The sequence below is a fragment of the Gymnoscopelus braueri genome, assembly GCF_963280865.1.
Source record: "Gymnoscopelus braueri genome assembly, chromosome: 7".
NCBI lineage: Eukaryota > Metazoa > Chordata > Actinopteri > Myctophiformes > Myctophidae > Gymnoscopelus > Gymnoscopelus braueri.
In genome coordinates, this window is record NC_137608.1 from 55,227,640 (window position 1) to 55,245,038 (window position 17,399).

General features: G+C 40.0%; 3 protein-coding genes across 3 annotated transcripts in view; 2 read left to right on the plus strand and 1 right to left on the minus strand.

Moving 5' to 3' along the window:
* Positions 1-17,399, minus strand: part of LOC308089523 (H-2 class II histocompatibility antigen, E-S beta chain-like) — a 52,352-nt gene that overhangs the window by 13,188 nt on the left and 21,765 nt on the right. Inside the window, exon 2 of the mRNA XM_080434301.1 lies at positions 273-356. Coding sequence (XP_080290427.1) covers positions 273-339 — 67 coding nt within the window. The 5' untranslated portion in view covers positions 340-356. The remainder of the gene's footprint in view (positions 1-272; positions 357-17,399) is intronic.
* Positions 4,157-17,399, plus strand: part of LOC308088267 (mediator of RNA polymerase II transcription subunit 27-like) — a gene marked incomplete at its 5' end in the record, with an annotated part of 15,030 nt that continues 1,787 nt past the window's right edge. Inside the window, 8 exons of the mRNA XM_080432668.1 lie at positions 4,157-4,233; positions 5,542-5,741; positions 6,908-7,071; positions 8,690-8,820; positions 9,838-9,931; positions 10,703-10,810; positions 10,968-11,009; positions 11,219-11,296. Coding sequence (XP_080288794.1) covers positions 4,157-4,233; positions 5,542-5,741; positions 6,908-7,071; positions 8,690-8,820; positions 9,838-9,931; positions 10,703-10,810; positions 10,968-11,009; positions 11,219-11,296 — 894 coding nt within the window. The remainder of the gene's footprint in view (positions 4,234-5,541; positions 5,742-6,907; positions 7,072-8,689; positions 8,821-9,837; positions 9,932-10,702; positions 10,811-10,967; positions 11,010-11,218; positions 11,297-17,399) is intronic.
* LOC308088268 (mediator of RNA polymerase II transcription subunit 27-like) overlaps positions 16,168-17,399 on the plus strand; it is a gene marked incomplete at its 3' end in the record, with an annotated part of 1,585 nt that continues 353 nt past the window's right edge. The window contains exons 1-3 of the mRNA XM_080432669.1: positions 16,168-16,335; positions 17,103-17,210; positions 17,373-17,399. The exon at positions 17,373-17,399 is cut by the window's right edge and continues 15 nt beyond it. Of these exons, the coding sequence (XP_080288795.1) occupies positions 16,276-16,335; positions 17,103-17,210; positions 17,373-17,399 (195 nt within the window). The 5' untranslated portion in view covers positions 16,168-16,275. The remainder of the gene's footprint in view (positions 16,336-17,102; positions 17,211-17,372) is intronic.

Here is a 17,399-nt window from a genome sequence, read left to right on the forward strand (position 1 = left end):
TATGTATATTTGATAAATCAATATAACAGTACATTATTCAGTATATAATCAACATGCATAATGTTTATTTATATTAATAACAATATAGATATATATTTCATATTTCAAAATAGAATGCATGTATAACAATATAAATATACTGTAGGTTTTAATAATATAAATATACATGTATTCTATATAACGAGAGTACATCTATGAATGAATATTATATATAATTAGAGTAGATGTATAACAGTATCTTTAATATAATAACATAAATATAATGTACTTACTTCCTGGGATCGCTTTGACATGAAGTACAGAGGAAAGGATGAGGAGGGTGGCTGTAATCTTCATCATCACTGATCAGAACTGAACTGAATTTAACAGATGAGAATAAACAGATGAGAATAAACAGAAGAGACTTGAGTACATGTATTTAGTTACTTTCCACCACTGCTTGTGAACATCTATAATTCTGCACTTTATACACAACTCACTACAGTATACACATGTGACCCACCATGACACAGAGCCTGTTATTGTTAATTAATCTTAGTTTTTTAGTTTTGAAAGCAGGAATCATAGCTACACATTGACATGTTGTCATGTTATTTGAAAGCAGGGAATCATAACTACACATTGACATGTTGTCATGTTATTTGAAAGCAGGGAATCATAACTACACATTGACATGTTGTCATGTCATATGACATCAGGAATCATAACTACACATTGACATGTTGTCATGTGACATTTTAACACCTATCCCAGAATGCATTGCTTGAAAGGTGGGGGTCTGCGAGGGCCCAGGTAGATGACTAGTACAGCCACCACAATGTGATGGATAAAAGTAGGTGTGGCCATTTTAATGGCCAGGAGTAATTTTATACTAAAAACTAAGGGTTGGAATGGATTCAGGACCCCTGAAAACCTATAATTAGACATCCCACAAGTTCATTTTGGCCAATTTGAATTGTTCCAGGTTTTTCCCCAGGCCCTCCAGGTACCCCAACTTTGATTGAATCCCACAAAGTATCCCAAGGGAGTTGGGTTGGAACAAATTGAGAGGTGTTTGTAGACACCTTTATGAACATGTTTGTGAAGAAAGCTAGTGTTAAGCATTTATTTTACAGATTGGTCAGACATTAGGCTAACTTTCCCTAACTAATTATATAACCCAGTGCACAATACTACTAATAATAAAAATAACACATTTAGCTCCTACTAGTGTTGTTAGGTAGAGTAAACCTGACTCTAGAACTACCAGAAGGGCCCTGATCATATGGGCTTAAATGACACAACACTGTGTGTGTGCGTGTGTGTGTGTGTGTGTGTGTGTGTGTGTGTGTGTGTGTGTTCAGCGTCGCTGGTAAAATGCTGTTCATGTTCATTAAACATCAATCTAAGCCTCATTACATCTCACCGCTGACACCATCAAATGTCTTTAAAAACACACTGGTCATGTGATCAATGTGTCACATGAGAAGGATGCGTGTGTGTGTGTGTTTGTGTTTGTGTGTGTGTGTGTGTGTGTGTGTGTGTGTGTGTGTGTGTGTGTGTGTGTGTGTGTGCGTGCGTGCGTGCGTGCGTGCGTGCGTGCGTGCGTGCGTGCGTGTATGAATAAACTGTATGTATATTTGATATATCAATATAACAGTACGTTAATGTTTATTTATATTAATAACAATATAGATATATATTTCATTTATCAAAAGATACAGATAATGTATGTATAACAATATAACTATACTGTATGTTTTAATAATATAAATATAACAATATAGATATACTCTAATATATTACAGATAAGAATAAACAGATGAGAATAAACAGATCAGAATAAACAAATCAGAATAAACAGACCAGAATAAACACATGTTTACCTCAAGAGAAGTTCTGGAGTCTGAAAGAGAATGAAGGAGGACTCGTTTTATAGTTTAGAAGAATCAGCCAATCAGATTAAAGATATGATGTTACATCATCTGTTTCCAGAAAGACGACGAAGTGTGGATTATTGCCCATAGTCATGTATATAGCTGCTGCTTATGAACCTTATGTCTCCTTATGCACATACTGTACCTTATGCACCTTATGTCTAACCTCATGTACATACTGTACCTTATGCACCTTATGTCTAACCTAATGCACATACTGTACCTTATGCACCTTATGTCTCCTCATGTACATACTGTACCTTATATACCTTATGTCGCCTCATGTACATACTGTACCTTATGCACCTTATGTCTCCTCATGTACATACTGTACCTTATGCACCTTATGTCTAACATCATATACACACAGTACCTTATGCACCTTATGTCTAACCTCATATACACACTGTACCTTATGCACCTTATGTCTAACCTCATATACACACTGTACCTTATGCACCTTATGTCTAAACTCATATACACACTGTACCTTATGAACCTTAAGTCTCCTCATGTACATACTGTACCTTATGCACCTTATGTCTAACCCAGGGGTCATCAATAATGACCGTACACGGACAAATGTGTCCGTGGCAAATTCTTCATTTACACACCATTATAATGTTCTTATTTTAATCATAAGACCCAATTACTGAATGTCAAGTCTCTGGGTTTTCTTCAGAATATGTATGGCTCTGATTTACTACGACACTATATATGACACATTAGGAGTCCTACTAGTGGTTCTCAAATGTTTTATTTGCAAGGACCCCCATAACTCTGAGAGTGTACAAATGGAACCAAATGGACCCGTAAATATCTGGTCACTTCAGAAGAGAAAACCCAAATAAAATGCTCTCCACTCCACTGGTCTACTCTGCACATATGTATTATTATGCAGGGTGACAAGGGGGTGTGGTCTCTGAAGACCATATTCACACGGCGGCCATTTTATTATTAAGTTAATGAAATGACACCCCGTTTCTTCAATGCAAAATTACAAAATGGCCGCCATGTGAATATGCTCTATTATTTCCAATTCCGCCACCCTAGAGCCTAGGGTCTGCCTGACGTTTCTTCCAGTTAAGAGGGAGTTTTTCGTTGCCACAGTCGCAAAATTGCTTGCTCAGGGTGGGATGTCGGGTCTCTACTCTACATGTAAAGTGTCTTGAGACAACTTGTTGTGATTTGACACTTTCATAAAATTTAATTGAATTGAATTCAATTGAATTCCATAGTGTAAAATAATACCAGTCAGAGAGTTCCATAGTTTTTGTGTCCACCCCCACCCCTCCTTGTGACAAAATATTGCCCCCCCTCCTGACAGAGGCTAAAATTGTGTGTGTGTGTGTGTGTGTGTGTGTGTGTGTGTGTGTGTGGTTGAAGCTACTGACAGGAAACTCCTCAAACTTTAATTTCACTTCCTGATTCACTCAGCAGCCAATCAGGATCATTCTTTTATTAAACATCACCAGTTAGAGAGAGACGAGAGACAGACAGACAGACAGACAGACAGACAGACAGACAGACAGACAGACAGACAGACAGACAGATTGATCTCTCACAGGTTGTGTGTGTGTGTGTGTGTGTGTGAGAGAGAGAGAGAGAGAGAGAGAGAGAGAGAGAGAGAGAGAGAGAGAGAGACAGAGAGAGAGAGAGAGAGAGAGTATCAGTGGTGTAAAGTACAATTTTGAGTTACTTTTTACTTTACTGGAGTATTTCCAATTTGCAATACTTTTACTTCTACGCCACTATATCTCAGAGGCAAATATTGTACTTTTACTCCACTATAATTATTTGAAAACTTTAGTTACTAATTACTTATATATATATATTATTACATTATAAAACATACATTAACCACTTTAGTCGTATTTTATACATAGGCTATTTGAAAATAGCCGATCTACAAGCTCACAACGCGTCACGAGGCTTTGTGAGCTTGTAGATCTGCTATTTAATTTTTTTTTGATACTTTTACTTTTGGTGCTTTAAGTATATTTTGATATACTACTACTTTTGTACTTTTACTCAAGTAACATTTTGAACACAGGCCATGCCACTTGTAACTGAGTGTTTTTTATATTGTGGTATTGTTACTTTCACTTAAGTAAAATATCTGAGCTACTTCAATCCACCACTAGACAGTATTGATACTTTTACTTAAGTAAAAAAAAAAAGTATTTTCTTCCACCAGGCGGCTCTCTCTCACATACGTTGCTTCATCATCGTCATACGTCATGACGTCAGCACGTACGTTTACGCTCTGCGTCATCCAAGATGGCGGCGCCCTCCGAGGTGGTTCTGGTGTCGCTTGGTGAGAGGTTTCCTTCATCAAACATCAACCCTCTGCACGCGCTGGCCGACAGGAAGAGCTTTAATGTGTTGTTTATGAACACCTCCTCCTCCTCCTCCTCCTCCTCCTCCTCCTCCTCGCACCTCCTGCTGTTCTCCTCCTCTGGGAGTCAAAAGTAAACAAACATGTCAACAAGCAGTGTAGCCATGGGTCACGTGACGCTTGTCTGTCGCGAGCGTCATGGCAGAATTTCAACCTGGTGTTTGCACTTTCTCCATTAACAGTCCGTACATCTACATAAACGTTCATATTTTTAATATAAAGTGTTTACCTCATGGCCATGGATGTTACAACTATGTACGGGTCCTTATAAGTACCCGTATCTTCAGTATTGTTCAATAAAAAGCATTTTAATCTGATCGGTGGCCATTTTCTCATCGAGTTATAATGTATCAGAGTGCAGTACACCTCCCAACCGATAGGTGCGCGTAGTTGAAAGCACATCGAGAAAGTGGCCACCAATTGGATTAAAATGCTTTTTATTAAACAATACGTAAGATACGGGTACTTCTGAGGGCCCGTACATAATGTTAACATCCGTGGCCATGAGGTCAGCACTTTATATTGTAAATGTGAACGTTTATGTAGATGTACGGGTTGTAAATGGAGAAAGAGACAAAACCAGGTTGAAGTTCCTTCATGACTGTCATGATACGACTGTCATGTGTCAGAGTGATGTTATTTATGTTTATGTTATTATGTTTCAGTACTGGAGTACTTTTTACACCACCAAGCAGTGGTGATTTAGTGAGAGAAATAAGCAACCAGGACTATGAAAATAAGCTACTAATGTAGTTTATAGGCCACATGAGACATTTAAACCTACACACTGTATACATCTGCTATTTTCAAAACAAATGTTGAAATAAAATGTGGAATATTTGAAACACAAATGTAGTGTATGGGGCTCCCTGGCACTAAACATGTTCAGATGGGGCAAGTACGTTTGAGTAGGAAGCAACTGTCTTTAGTTGCTATAAACAACACAAGATGTCTGGAATTTAAATATATTGTTATACATATTGTATAGCTATTGAGATATTTGCATACATATTGAGATATGTGCATCGCACAGCCCCAGAATAATGTAAAATAAAAATATAAGTGTTCAAATTAATTATTTTCTGTTTTACAATGGTGCCATACAACAATGGAGAAAATAGTGGATATACAAGCCCTATTTTTGCTATTTATTTATTTAACTGTTTAATGGTAATGGAGGAAAAGGTTATAAATAATGGTGATACTGATGTGTTTTTTCTGCTCTAGTAAAAGAAGCATCTTCATCTGTGTGCATCTGAGGAGCTCTGAGGAGGAGGAGGATGATGATGAGGATGATGAAGGGGCGCTCAGACTCCACTCCAGTGGGTTGTTCCTCAGACATCACCGGATCTCCAACCGGAGCCGTGGCACCGCCCACCTGGTGGCCACGCCCTTACCTTCACCTTCATCTCTGGAGATGTCCGGAGGTACAGTGTGTTATTGTTATTATATTGTTGTTGTTGTTGTTGTTGTTTTTAGGACGAATACAAGAACGCTCGCTCCCAAAACACGCTCGTCCCGGGTCAAATCCGGCGACCTCGGAACGGTCGCCACCAAGTATTTCTAAACGTATTTGAAAACTTTAGTTACTAGTTACTTTGCAGAAATACATTATTATATTATAAAACATGCATTAATACTTCAGCCCTATTTTATTTGAAAATAGCAGATCTACAAGCTGACATCGCGTCGCATCGCGAGTAAAACTATGTCTAAACCCAACCTTATTCCTAAACGTAACCTCAGTAAAACTATGTCTAAACCTAACCTTATTCCTAACCTTAACCTCAGTAAAACTATGTCTAAACCTAACCTTATTCCTAAACATAACCTCAGTAAAACTATGTCTAAACCTAACCTTATTCCTAACCTTAACCTCAGTAAAACTATGTCTAAATCTAACCTTATTCCTAAACGTAACCTCAGTAAAACTATGTCTAAACCTAACCTTATTCTCTTGATATTCAAGTACTTCCCACTGTAGCCCCTCATGAAACTGACTTCTACTTCTCCAAAACCAAAAGGACAATTTTATTTTCCATCCGGAATGGCTACAGGCCTAATATTATTATTGCATTTAGGCTGTGTGCAATAATGCAGCTGAAAGTCATTATATTGCCTTTTGGTAGGCTAGATATTTGTTTAAATCTCTTGTGTGAGATGTCTTTAGTCTGCAAAAATGTACCTGAAGCAAAAGGACATTCAAACTATGTACTGCATTTTTTTTAAACTTATTGTGAGACATATCGTTATTGAGGTATTCAACAACGTTATCGAATATCGCATGCTTCCTAATATCGTGCAGGCTTACATATAACGCTATACATATAATTATAGGCTATATATAGGCTATACATTAATTATATACATAAACTATAAGATACCTGCAGGCTGTGAACAGAGACCTCAAGTCAATGTTGTGTTGTTGTTGTTTACTATTTAACTATTTAGCAGGACAGTAGCAATATAAATAATAATCACATAACGTGCTAAACAACATGCTATCTAAATAACATTCTGTTTCTTTTGTGTGTGTGTGTGTGTGTGTGTGTGTGTGTGTGTGTGTGTGTGTGTGTGTGTGTGTGTGTGTGTGTGTGTGTGTGTGTGTGTGGTGAGCTGGACAGGCTGAGTGGTCTCGTAGGTCGTCCGTCAGAGTCTCATCCTCTTCATAACAGCGGCCTGTTGAGTCTGGACCCCGTTCAGGACAAGACCCCCCTCTACTCCCAGCTACTGCAGGCCTACAAGTGGTCCAACAAGGTAGGAACACACACACACACACACACACACACACACACACACACACACACACACACACACACACACACACACACACACACACACACACTAGGGGTGCAACGGTTCAGCTAGCCCACGGTTTGGTTCAAACCTCGGTTTTTGGGTCACGGTTTCGGTTGGGTTCTGATACAGTATTTTCTGCCTTTTGTTATTTTCAAGGAAAATAAAACAGGGTGTCCGGGACCCCTAGGGGGTCCTCAGAGCTACTATAGGGGGTCCTCAGAGCTACTATACGGGGTCAGCCAAATGTTTGTGTGATAGGAACTTTTCTTTTTTTACATTAGCCACTTGAACCCTAGAATTCCTTTTTCTGAGGGGAACATTAGCTGAAAATAGCAGATCTACAAGCTCACAACGCCCACAACAAATTTAACTAATTTGGCGGAAGTAACATTCGCGTTTTCTCACCGTCAGTTGATGCTTCATATCCGTAAGAGTCAATTTCGGCGGGATCATTTGTTTATTTTTGGAACACAGTTCTTATTTGACGCGATATTAAAATGTTACATGACCATTACTTGTCACACAAATAATTGCGATTAACGATCTATGTTGAATTATGGACAGAGGTGCACATAACTGGTGCGCAGGTGCGCATGCGCACCCAAAATAAATAATGCGCGGCACATCAGACGACGCGAGGCGCTTTTGCGTACCAACAGCTGGGACAGGAATTTCCAAGCTTTAATTTTTTAGCAAAACTAAAAACTAAAAGCCTGGAGATCGAGGCTAGGAATTTACTTCCTGAAGCCACACTCACACAATCACGTTAAAGCACGCGTCGGCCCCATGTACAGCCATTAGGCGCAGGGGGAGGGGACGCATGCTGCACGTGATTGTTGCCTCGCATCGCCTCACATCGCCTTGCTGCGTGCACGCAGCCAGCAGCGGCTGTTAGATGTACTCGTCACCGATGATAAACGCACCGTAATGGTGCAAAATATGCCGTGAACGTCCCAATCTGGCGGATAAAAGCAGCGCAGCACAGGGCACCAACCTTGCATGAGAAAAAGAAAACGGCGAAGAACGGCGACATTTGGAAGCAGAGCGTCCTTTTTTCTCGCGCAGCACCCCCCCTGGACAAAACTGTCCCGGTGGGCACCGTGCTGAATCCCCCCCCCTGGACAAAACTGTCCCGGTGGGCACCGTGCTGAATCCCCCCCCCCGTTGACAAAACGGGACGGGACCATTTATTTGGTGCGCACCAAGTCACATCTCCAGGTGCTCTTCTGAGTACTACACCTAAAAAGTTATGTGCACCCCTGATTATGGAACATAATTATGTATACAAATTACATTTAAGTTTGGCTTTGAGGCTTTGAAGTTGCACAGATGCAGATATGACACATAACTTAAATATACAAAGAAATTACTTTATACTTAAAAAACAAAAACATGAATAGTGTAAATATGCCACGTGTTGTGAGCTTGTAGATCTGCTAGTTCCACTATTTTTTAAAATGTTTGAAAAAAAATCAACATGGAAAAGATTATGACGATTATGCAAAAAATATATAATAATTGTGAGGGCTCCTAATCAAGCACAGAGGTGAAAGTTTATATTTGAATATATTTCCAGCTCCAGTACCACGCTGGCCTCGCCTCCAGTTTGTTGAACCAGCAGTCACTCAAACGATCGGCCAATCAGATGGGAGCGTCGGCCAAGAGACGTCCCAAAGTCCAGCCCAGTACTCTGGTTCTGCCTCCTCAGTAAGTTCTGCTGTTTTTATGATTGATTGAATACTTTATTAACTCTTTCACTGCCAGACTTATTTCTGGCAAAACCACTGCCAGCGATATTTGTATTTTCTTACCTTTTCAAGTCGTCACAGAATATTTATCTCCAGTTTGATCCTTCCTCTGATGGTTACTAATCACTGAGGGTTACACTGTGCTTCCCCTGATGGTTACTAATCACTGAGGGTTACACTGTGCTTCCCCTGATGGTTACTAATCACTGAGGGTTACACTGTGCTTCCCCTGATGGTTGCTAATCACTGAGGGTTACACTGTGCTTCCGCCAAAAAAGAAAAAAATGTCATTGCGACCTCGTGTGTGTGTGTGTGTGTGTGTGTGTGTGTGTGTGTGTGTGTGTGTGTGTGTGTGTGTGTGTGTGTGTGTGTGTGTGTGTGTGCACTCTGACGCTCTAAGATTTGACCTTTGACCAAGAAGATGTTGAGTTAGGAGGTCAAATGTGAATCCTTTATGTGTGAATATGGAACCTCAGCTTAAACATATTAAAAGTAAATGAATAGACTTATTGTCTTTTACTACGCTGCCTTCTAATCCAGTCCTAATGTTCACTGATCAGAGTGCAAATTAGTTCAGTTTGTTGATGTGACTATTGTCTTACCAGACCTGAACACTGTTTGTGCCACGTTTGGTGTGATCAGTGCACCAGATAGATAGATGGATAGATAGATAGATAGATAGTGTGTGTGTGTGCGTACGTGCGTGCGTGCGTGCGTGCGTGCGTGCGTGCGTGCGTGCGTGCGTGCGTGCGTGTTTGTGGAGAAGGCGTTGTTTCCTTTACCCATGATTGTTCTCTGCTGTGTCTGACAAGTATGCCGACATTATTGTTTGTAACAATGCTCTGCTTTACATGCACTTTGTAACTGGCTGTTTTCTTATTATCTGACTGCACTGGCAGTGTTTATATCCTTTGTACATTCTTGTACTTCTGTTTTTGTGGACAGAAATAAATATTTTGTGTGTGTGTGTGTGTAGGTATGTGGATGACGTCATCTCCCGTATTGGAAGGATGTTTCCTGACATGACCATCGAACACTTCAGACCCAACGGAACATCGGCTGTACTGCTGGTACGCGCACACACACACACACGCACGCACGCACGCACGCACGCACGCACGCACGCACGCACGCACACACACACACACACACACACACACACACACACACACACACACACACACACACACACACACACACACACACACACACGCAATGTTTAAAAGTGTTTTTATTTTTTTATACAATTCTGCAATTCACTTTTGAGATTTTCAAGTTGACCAGGATCTTTACTGCTGTAAAGTGTTGTAAAGTGTTGTAAAGTGTTGTAAAGTGTTGTTTCTCTACCAGGTGACTCTAGGTAAAATGTTGTAATTATGTAAACTTGGCCAGTGTTGCCATGTCTGCTTATTATAAGTGACTTTGGGCTTGTTTTTCTGTAAAGTTGCTAGTAAATATTGGTAGTTGTGGGTTGGTTTTTTTTGGGCTTGTTTCCTAATGTTGTTTAAACCAGTGGTTTTCAAACATTCTCATGTCAACGTGGGGTTGAAGTTCTCAGTCGCCTCGACTGATTTCAGTCATTTGGATTCTATATAAGCCAGCAGCATGTCTTCTATGGAAGCCAAAATAGCCGTTGATTGTTTACCTGTGATCTTAGTTTACTGAGACAATGCACTGTCTCTCTACATTCTATGTATGTGTTTACCTTGTTTGTTTGTAAGTCACTCTGGATAAAGAGTGCCTGATAAATGCATGCTGTTTCTCTGCCAGGTGACTCTGGGTAAGGTGCTGTAAAGTGTTGTAAAGTGTTGCAAAATGATGTAAAACTGTTTCTCTGCCAGGTGACTCTGGGTAAGGTGTTGAAGGCCATCGTTGTGATGAGGTCGTTGTTCATCGACAGAACCATCGTCAGAGGATACAATGAAAACGTTTACTCTGATGACGGAAAGGTGCCTGTCTGTCTGTCTGTCTGTCTGTCTGTCTGTCTGTCTGTCTGTCTGTCTGTCTGTCTGTCTGTCTGTCTGTCTGTCTGCTGCCTGTAACCATAGCAACTGGCAGAGGTTATCTGATCTCCATGGTAACGTGTGTCTGCCTGTCTCTTCTCAGCTTGACATCTGGTCAAAATCTCAACATCTGGTGTTCCAGAAGGTACACACACACACACACACACACACACACACACACACACACACACACACACACACACACACACACACACACACACACACACACACACACACACACACACACACACACAATGAAAATCAGATCTATAAGCAAAATAATGTAAATGTTTTTGAGGTAAATGGTTCAGAATATGATCATCTCTCAGTGAAATGTGTTTGTGTTGTTGCTAGGTTACGGACCACGCTACCACAGCTCTCCTCCACTACCAGCTGCCCCAGATGCCTGATGTGGTGGTCCGCTCCTTCATGGTGGGTTATCAATACTGTTATCAATACTACTGATCAGTTATCATTCATTCTGATGTGGTGGTCCGCTCCTTCATGGTGGGTTATCAATAGTGTTATCAATAGTGTTATCAATAGTGTTATCAATACTGTTATCAATAGTATTATCAATAGTGTTATCAATACTGTTATCAATAGTGTTATCAATAGTGTTATCAATACTGTTATCAATAGTATTATCAATAGTGTTATCAATAGTGTTATCAATAGTGTTATCAATACTGTTATCAATAGTGTTATCAATAGTGTTATCAATAGTGTTATCAATAGTGTTATCAATACTGTTATCAATACTGTTATCAATAGTGTTATCAATACTGTTATCAATAGTCTTATCAATACTGTTATCAATAGTGTTATCAATACTGTTATCAATAGTGTTATCAATAGTGTTATCAATAGTGTTATCAATACTGTTATCAATACTGTTATCAATAGTGTTATCAATACTGTTATCAATAGTGTTATCAATACTGTTATCAATAGTCTTATCAATAGTGTTATCAATAGTGTTATCAATAGTGTTATCAATAGTGTTATCAATACTGTTATCAATAGTGTTATCAATACTGTTATCAATAGTGTTATCAATAGTGTTATCAAATAGTGTTATCAATAGTGTTATCAATAGTGTTATCAATAGTGTTATCAATACTGTTATCAATAGTGTTATCAATAGTGTTATCAAATAGTGTTATCAATAGTGTTATCAAATAGTGTTATCAATAGTGTTATCAATAGTGTTATCAATAGTGTTATCAATACTGCTATCAATAGTGTTATCAATAGTGTTATCAATAGTGTTATCAATACTGTTATCAGCTTGTAGATTGGCTATTTTCACGATTTCAAATTGTTTTTAAATAATAATGAAAAAGGAACATACAAGATTTCCACCCGACAGCCATAATATATAGCCAATATATGGTTCTGTATCAGTATATGAGTCCGTTTTTGCAGATTTCATTCTAATTGGCTACTATGCCTGCATATGAATTTCATGAGCCTGGGTAGGTCACCCTGGCTTGGCGGAGATATGCCCTGTAGCGCACACTCTGCACAGCAGCAGCAGGTGAAAGCAATTCACTTAAACGAGGGTTGTGTTGCGCACCAAAAAACGGACTAAGACTTTATTGCTGTTACCATGGATACCAGTGGTGAGTGACTTTCATGTTTACAAGTACGTATATCTTGCTGGCTGGTGCTACTGTTGTTGTTGGGGTGGCTGGGGTCATAAACAAAACACGAACGACTAGTTGCATCGGGAGGCGTTGTGAGCTTGTAGATCTGCTATTTTCAAATAGCTGATGTATATGTTAGAGTGCTCATGTGGCCCATAGTCGCTTGACTCGCTTCTTTTGGGCTGGTTTTCCTAGACCTGGTTGCTTGTTTTTCCTCACAACACTGGCACTGATGATAAGTAGACGGCAGCCGTCATAGAATCAAAATGACCCCGCTGGGAGTGGTGGTGGCGTTTGTGGTAGAGTGAGCATGGGTTTGTATAAAGAGAGATAGCGCATTTGCGGTAGAGTGAGCATGGGTTTATATAAAGAGACAGAGCACATTTGCGGTAGAGTGAGCATGGGGTTGTATAAAGAGAGATAGCGCATTTGCGGTAGAGTGAGCATGGGTTTATATAAAGAGAGAGAGCACATTTGCGGTAGAGTGAGCATGGGGTTGTATAAAGAGAGAGAGGCATTTGCGGTAGAGTGAGCATGGGTTTGTATAAAGAAAGAGCGCATTTCACACACAGATCATTCATAGGGGAAAAAACTAAACAAGTCATTAGAGTCATCTTGTCTCAAGTCGAGTCGAGTCGGGAGTCATTGGCTAGCAAGTCCGAGTCGAGTCTCAAGTCTCGTTGGTCTTTTACCTTCCAAGTCCGAGTCGAGTCGCAAGTCTTTACCTTCAAAGTCCGAGTCGAGTCGCAAGTCGTCAAATATGCGACTCGAGTCAGACTCGAGTCGAGTCACTATGACTCGAGTCCAATTGTCTGCGTACTGGCATTTAGGACAAATCCTACACCTGCAGTCGGATTCATAAACGTTTTTTGGTCTGTGTTTGGTGCGTCAGGTGCGCACGTTCTCAGGTCAGCCCCGAGGCTGTCTTAAGAGGGCTGAAATGTGCGTATGTCTTTAGAATGCTTTATTCTTCATGCCAAAATCAATTACAACAGTGGCAAACCTCAAATAAAATATATATGTGACCAACATTTGTCAACACATATATATAAAAAATAAAAAATAAATGTCAAACGATGTATTGCTTGTAGCCTATGCATAATATAGACATGATGTAGATTCCACCGCTTTTTTATTTTCTAGGCTATCACCTATCAGTTCCATTTAGAGCTGAATTATATAGGTCCCTCAGTGTGTTTGCCAGCGGGCCATCTGAGCCAAAGTGTCACGTAATAATGAAAATAGGCTATCATGCCTTAATGAAACTGCGGAGGGACTGACGCACCAGTGTCCGTGCCGCGTTATTCATTTGTAGGCTAATAGCCTACTGTAGGCTACTCTACTGTATATTGATCACATGAACGCCACACACAACAGCCTAATAAATGTTACCATCTGATGAGGAAACTATAGTGATGAAAGCTGTGTCCAGAAGATCCATTCCCCATTCAGACGTAGGACAGTGATATATTAATCAAAAAATAACTAATTTAATCAATATGTAATCAATAAGCTCTGGTCCATAATCGAATAGCAGCGTTCCACTATGCCCTGGATTTATTTTCAACATCATCTTTTTACCTGGTAAACGTGAGCAATGTTATATCCTTTCCAGGTTATTAGTCTATTATTTGCTGGCGGGGTTAAACCTTGTAAACATTACACATTACGTTCAGCTGATCCATCGTGCAATAGTGGGACTCGCTTCCAGACAGATCAGAATGATGTTCAAGTTCTCTGTCAGTGTCAAGGCAAGGCGCCCGACAGCTGTAAGTTTGGACGAGAAGTTAAACTTCTGCAACTCCGGTGTTGCCAGATTTTGTGAGAGAAATAAGCAACCAGGTCTATGAAAATAAGCCCAAAAGAAGCAACTGGCACTTAGGCCATTTAAGCACTTTAATTAAACCGTTGTGAGCTTGTAGATCTGCTATATTTAAATAAAAAAAAGAAAGTGGAATATTTGGAAGATTTTTTAAACATTCTAACAACACAAATCTGCCTCCAGCTGGCACAAAACATTTTCAGATGGGGCTTACAGGGATAAATTAGCCTACATATTAACTTGGGGGTCCACGACATAAAAATATTTGAGAACCACCGGTTAAAACAATTGAACAATTGTGAAGCAAGCCCAAATAACCAACTACACTTTAGAAACAAGCCCAAAAAACCGCACCCCACTCTGTTACCAATATTTAAAAGCAACTTTACAGAAAAATAAGCGCAAATTCGCTTATAATAAGCGGACATGGCAACACTGTGCCGTAAAGTGACGTTAAAGTTGGATGCTGTTGGATGCAGACTTCGAGATTAATCAGCTCCTACACCTGGTCATACGCACGTCTCTGTGATATACGAACCCCTTTGGGAATTGCACGTCCGTTTGTGACTACCAAAATACGAACTCCTTTACGAACTTTATTTACCCCATATTTACGACCCTCGTTATGAATCGGGGCCATTGTCTTTTACTACGCTGCCTTCTAATCCAGTCCTAATTTGCACTGATCAGAGTGCAAATTAGTTCAGTTTGTTGATGTGACTATCCTCTTACCAGACCTGAACACTGTTTGTGCCACGTTTGGTGTGATCAGTGCACCAGATAGATAGATAGATAGATAGATAGATAGTGTGTGTGCGTGTTAGGGCTGTCAGTTCTCCTCTATAATCCCATTCGAATTTCAATGCTTTATTATTTTTAATATTCGAATATTTTTGAATATGTTATATAATATATAATTATATAAAATCATGTATTTTTTAATGTAAATTGTGTACATTTAATTATATAAATTTAGTACAATAATAAACGCATACTGCACACATACAAATGCTCTAATAACAGGCTAAACAAAATAGTGAAACCAACTATATTAGTTTATAGTTATGGTTATGGCTTTAATTTATATAGTTAGTTCATTTTCGGGTTTTTTGATAAGGAGAGAAATATTAGGCAACAACTTCTTACCGCACGTAAATAATGTCTGCATGTGTTCCTGCCTACAAGTGCCTGTTTTGAGTCGCGCTGAGAACACAGCTGACCTACAAGCCCACACAGCGTTGCATCAGCCAAGCTTGTGGTCTTGCAGATCCGAGGGGCGGAGCTCACTACAGCTCCTGCACTTTGATGAAGGAACGACACACAGCTGTGCGAGTGGAGTGCGCAGACAGGGAGGAGAAGCAGAGCTGATTTTCAGCTTTCGCTGTTGTGATAACTATTAAAGTTTTTATAACGTAACTTTCTCTGTTTCTATAAACAAGTGACGTTTATAGGGGGAAACATGATGAAAGCATTTGTTTTCGCATTGGTAGGTCAGGAAAAAAATATATATATTTTTTTAAACTATATTCGAATGGCAATTTTAGCATTCGAATATTATAAAAACAAATCACATTCGAATTATTTTCGAATAGTGACAGCCCTAGTGCGTGTGTGTGGAGAAGGCGTTGTTTCCTTTACCCATGATTGTTCTCTGCTGTGTCTGACATGTATGCCAACATTATTGTATGTAACAATGCTCTGCTTTACATGCACTTTGTAACTGGCTGTTTTCCTATTATCTGACTGCACTGGCAGTGTTTATATCCTTTGTACATTCTTGTACGTCTGTTTTTGTGGACATAAATAAATATTGTGTGTGTGTGTGTGTGTGTGTGTGTGTGTGTGTGTGTGTGTGTGTGTGTGTGTGTGTGTGTGTGTGTGTGTGTGTGTGTGTGTGTGTGTGTGGGTATGTGGATGACGTCATCTCCCGTATTGGAAGGATGTTTCCTGACATGACCATCGAACTGTTCAGACCCAACGGAACATCGGCTGTACTGCTGGTACGCGCACACACACACACACACACACACACACACACACACACACACACACACACACACACACACACACACACACACACACACACATTATAAGTGACTTTGGGCTTGTTTTTCTGTAAAGTTGCTAGTAAATATTGGTAGTTGTGGGTTGGGTTTCTTTTGGGCTTGTTTCCTAATGCTGTTTAAACCAGTGGTTTTCAAACATTCTCATGTCAACGTGGGGTTGAAGTTCTCAGTCGCCTCGACTGATTTCAGTCATTTGGATTCTATATAAGCCAGCAGCATGTCTTCTATGGAAGCCAAAATAGCCGTTCATTGTTTACCTGTGATGTTAGTTTACTGAGACAATGCACTGTCTCTCTACATTCTATGTACCGTATTTTCCGCACTATAAGGCGCATCTGAGTATAAGGCGCACCTTCAATAAATGTATTATTTTCATATATAGGGCGCACCGCATTATAAGGCGCATCCGCACTATAAGGCGCACTGACGGTGCGGCTTATAGTGCGGAAACCAAGGGAACCAATATTGATACATATATAAGGCGCATCGGATTATAAGGCGCATCCGCACTATAAGGCGCACTGACGGTGCGCCTTATAGTGCGGAAAATACGGTATGTGTTTACCTTGTTTGTTTGTAAGTCACTCTGGATAAAGAGTGTCTGATAAATGCATGCTGTTTCTCTGCCAGGTGACTCTGGGTAAGGTGCTGTAAAGTGTTGTAAAGTGTTGCAAAATGATGTAAAACTGTTTCTCTGCCAGGTGACTCTGGGTAAGGTGTTGAAGGCCATCGTTGTGATGAGGTCGTTGTTCATCGACAGAACCATCGTCAGAGGATACAATGAGAACGTTTACTCTGATGATGGAAAGGTACCTGTCTGTCTGTCTGTCTGTCTGTCTGTCTGTCTGTCTGTCTGTCTGTCTGTCTGTCTGTCTGTCTGTCTGTCTGTCTGTCTGTCTGCCTGTAACCATAGCAACTGGCAGAGGTTATCTGATCTCCATGGTAACGTGTGTCTGCCTGTCTCTTCTCAGCTTGACATCTGGTCCAAATCTCAACAT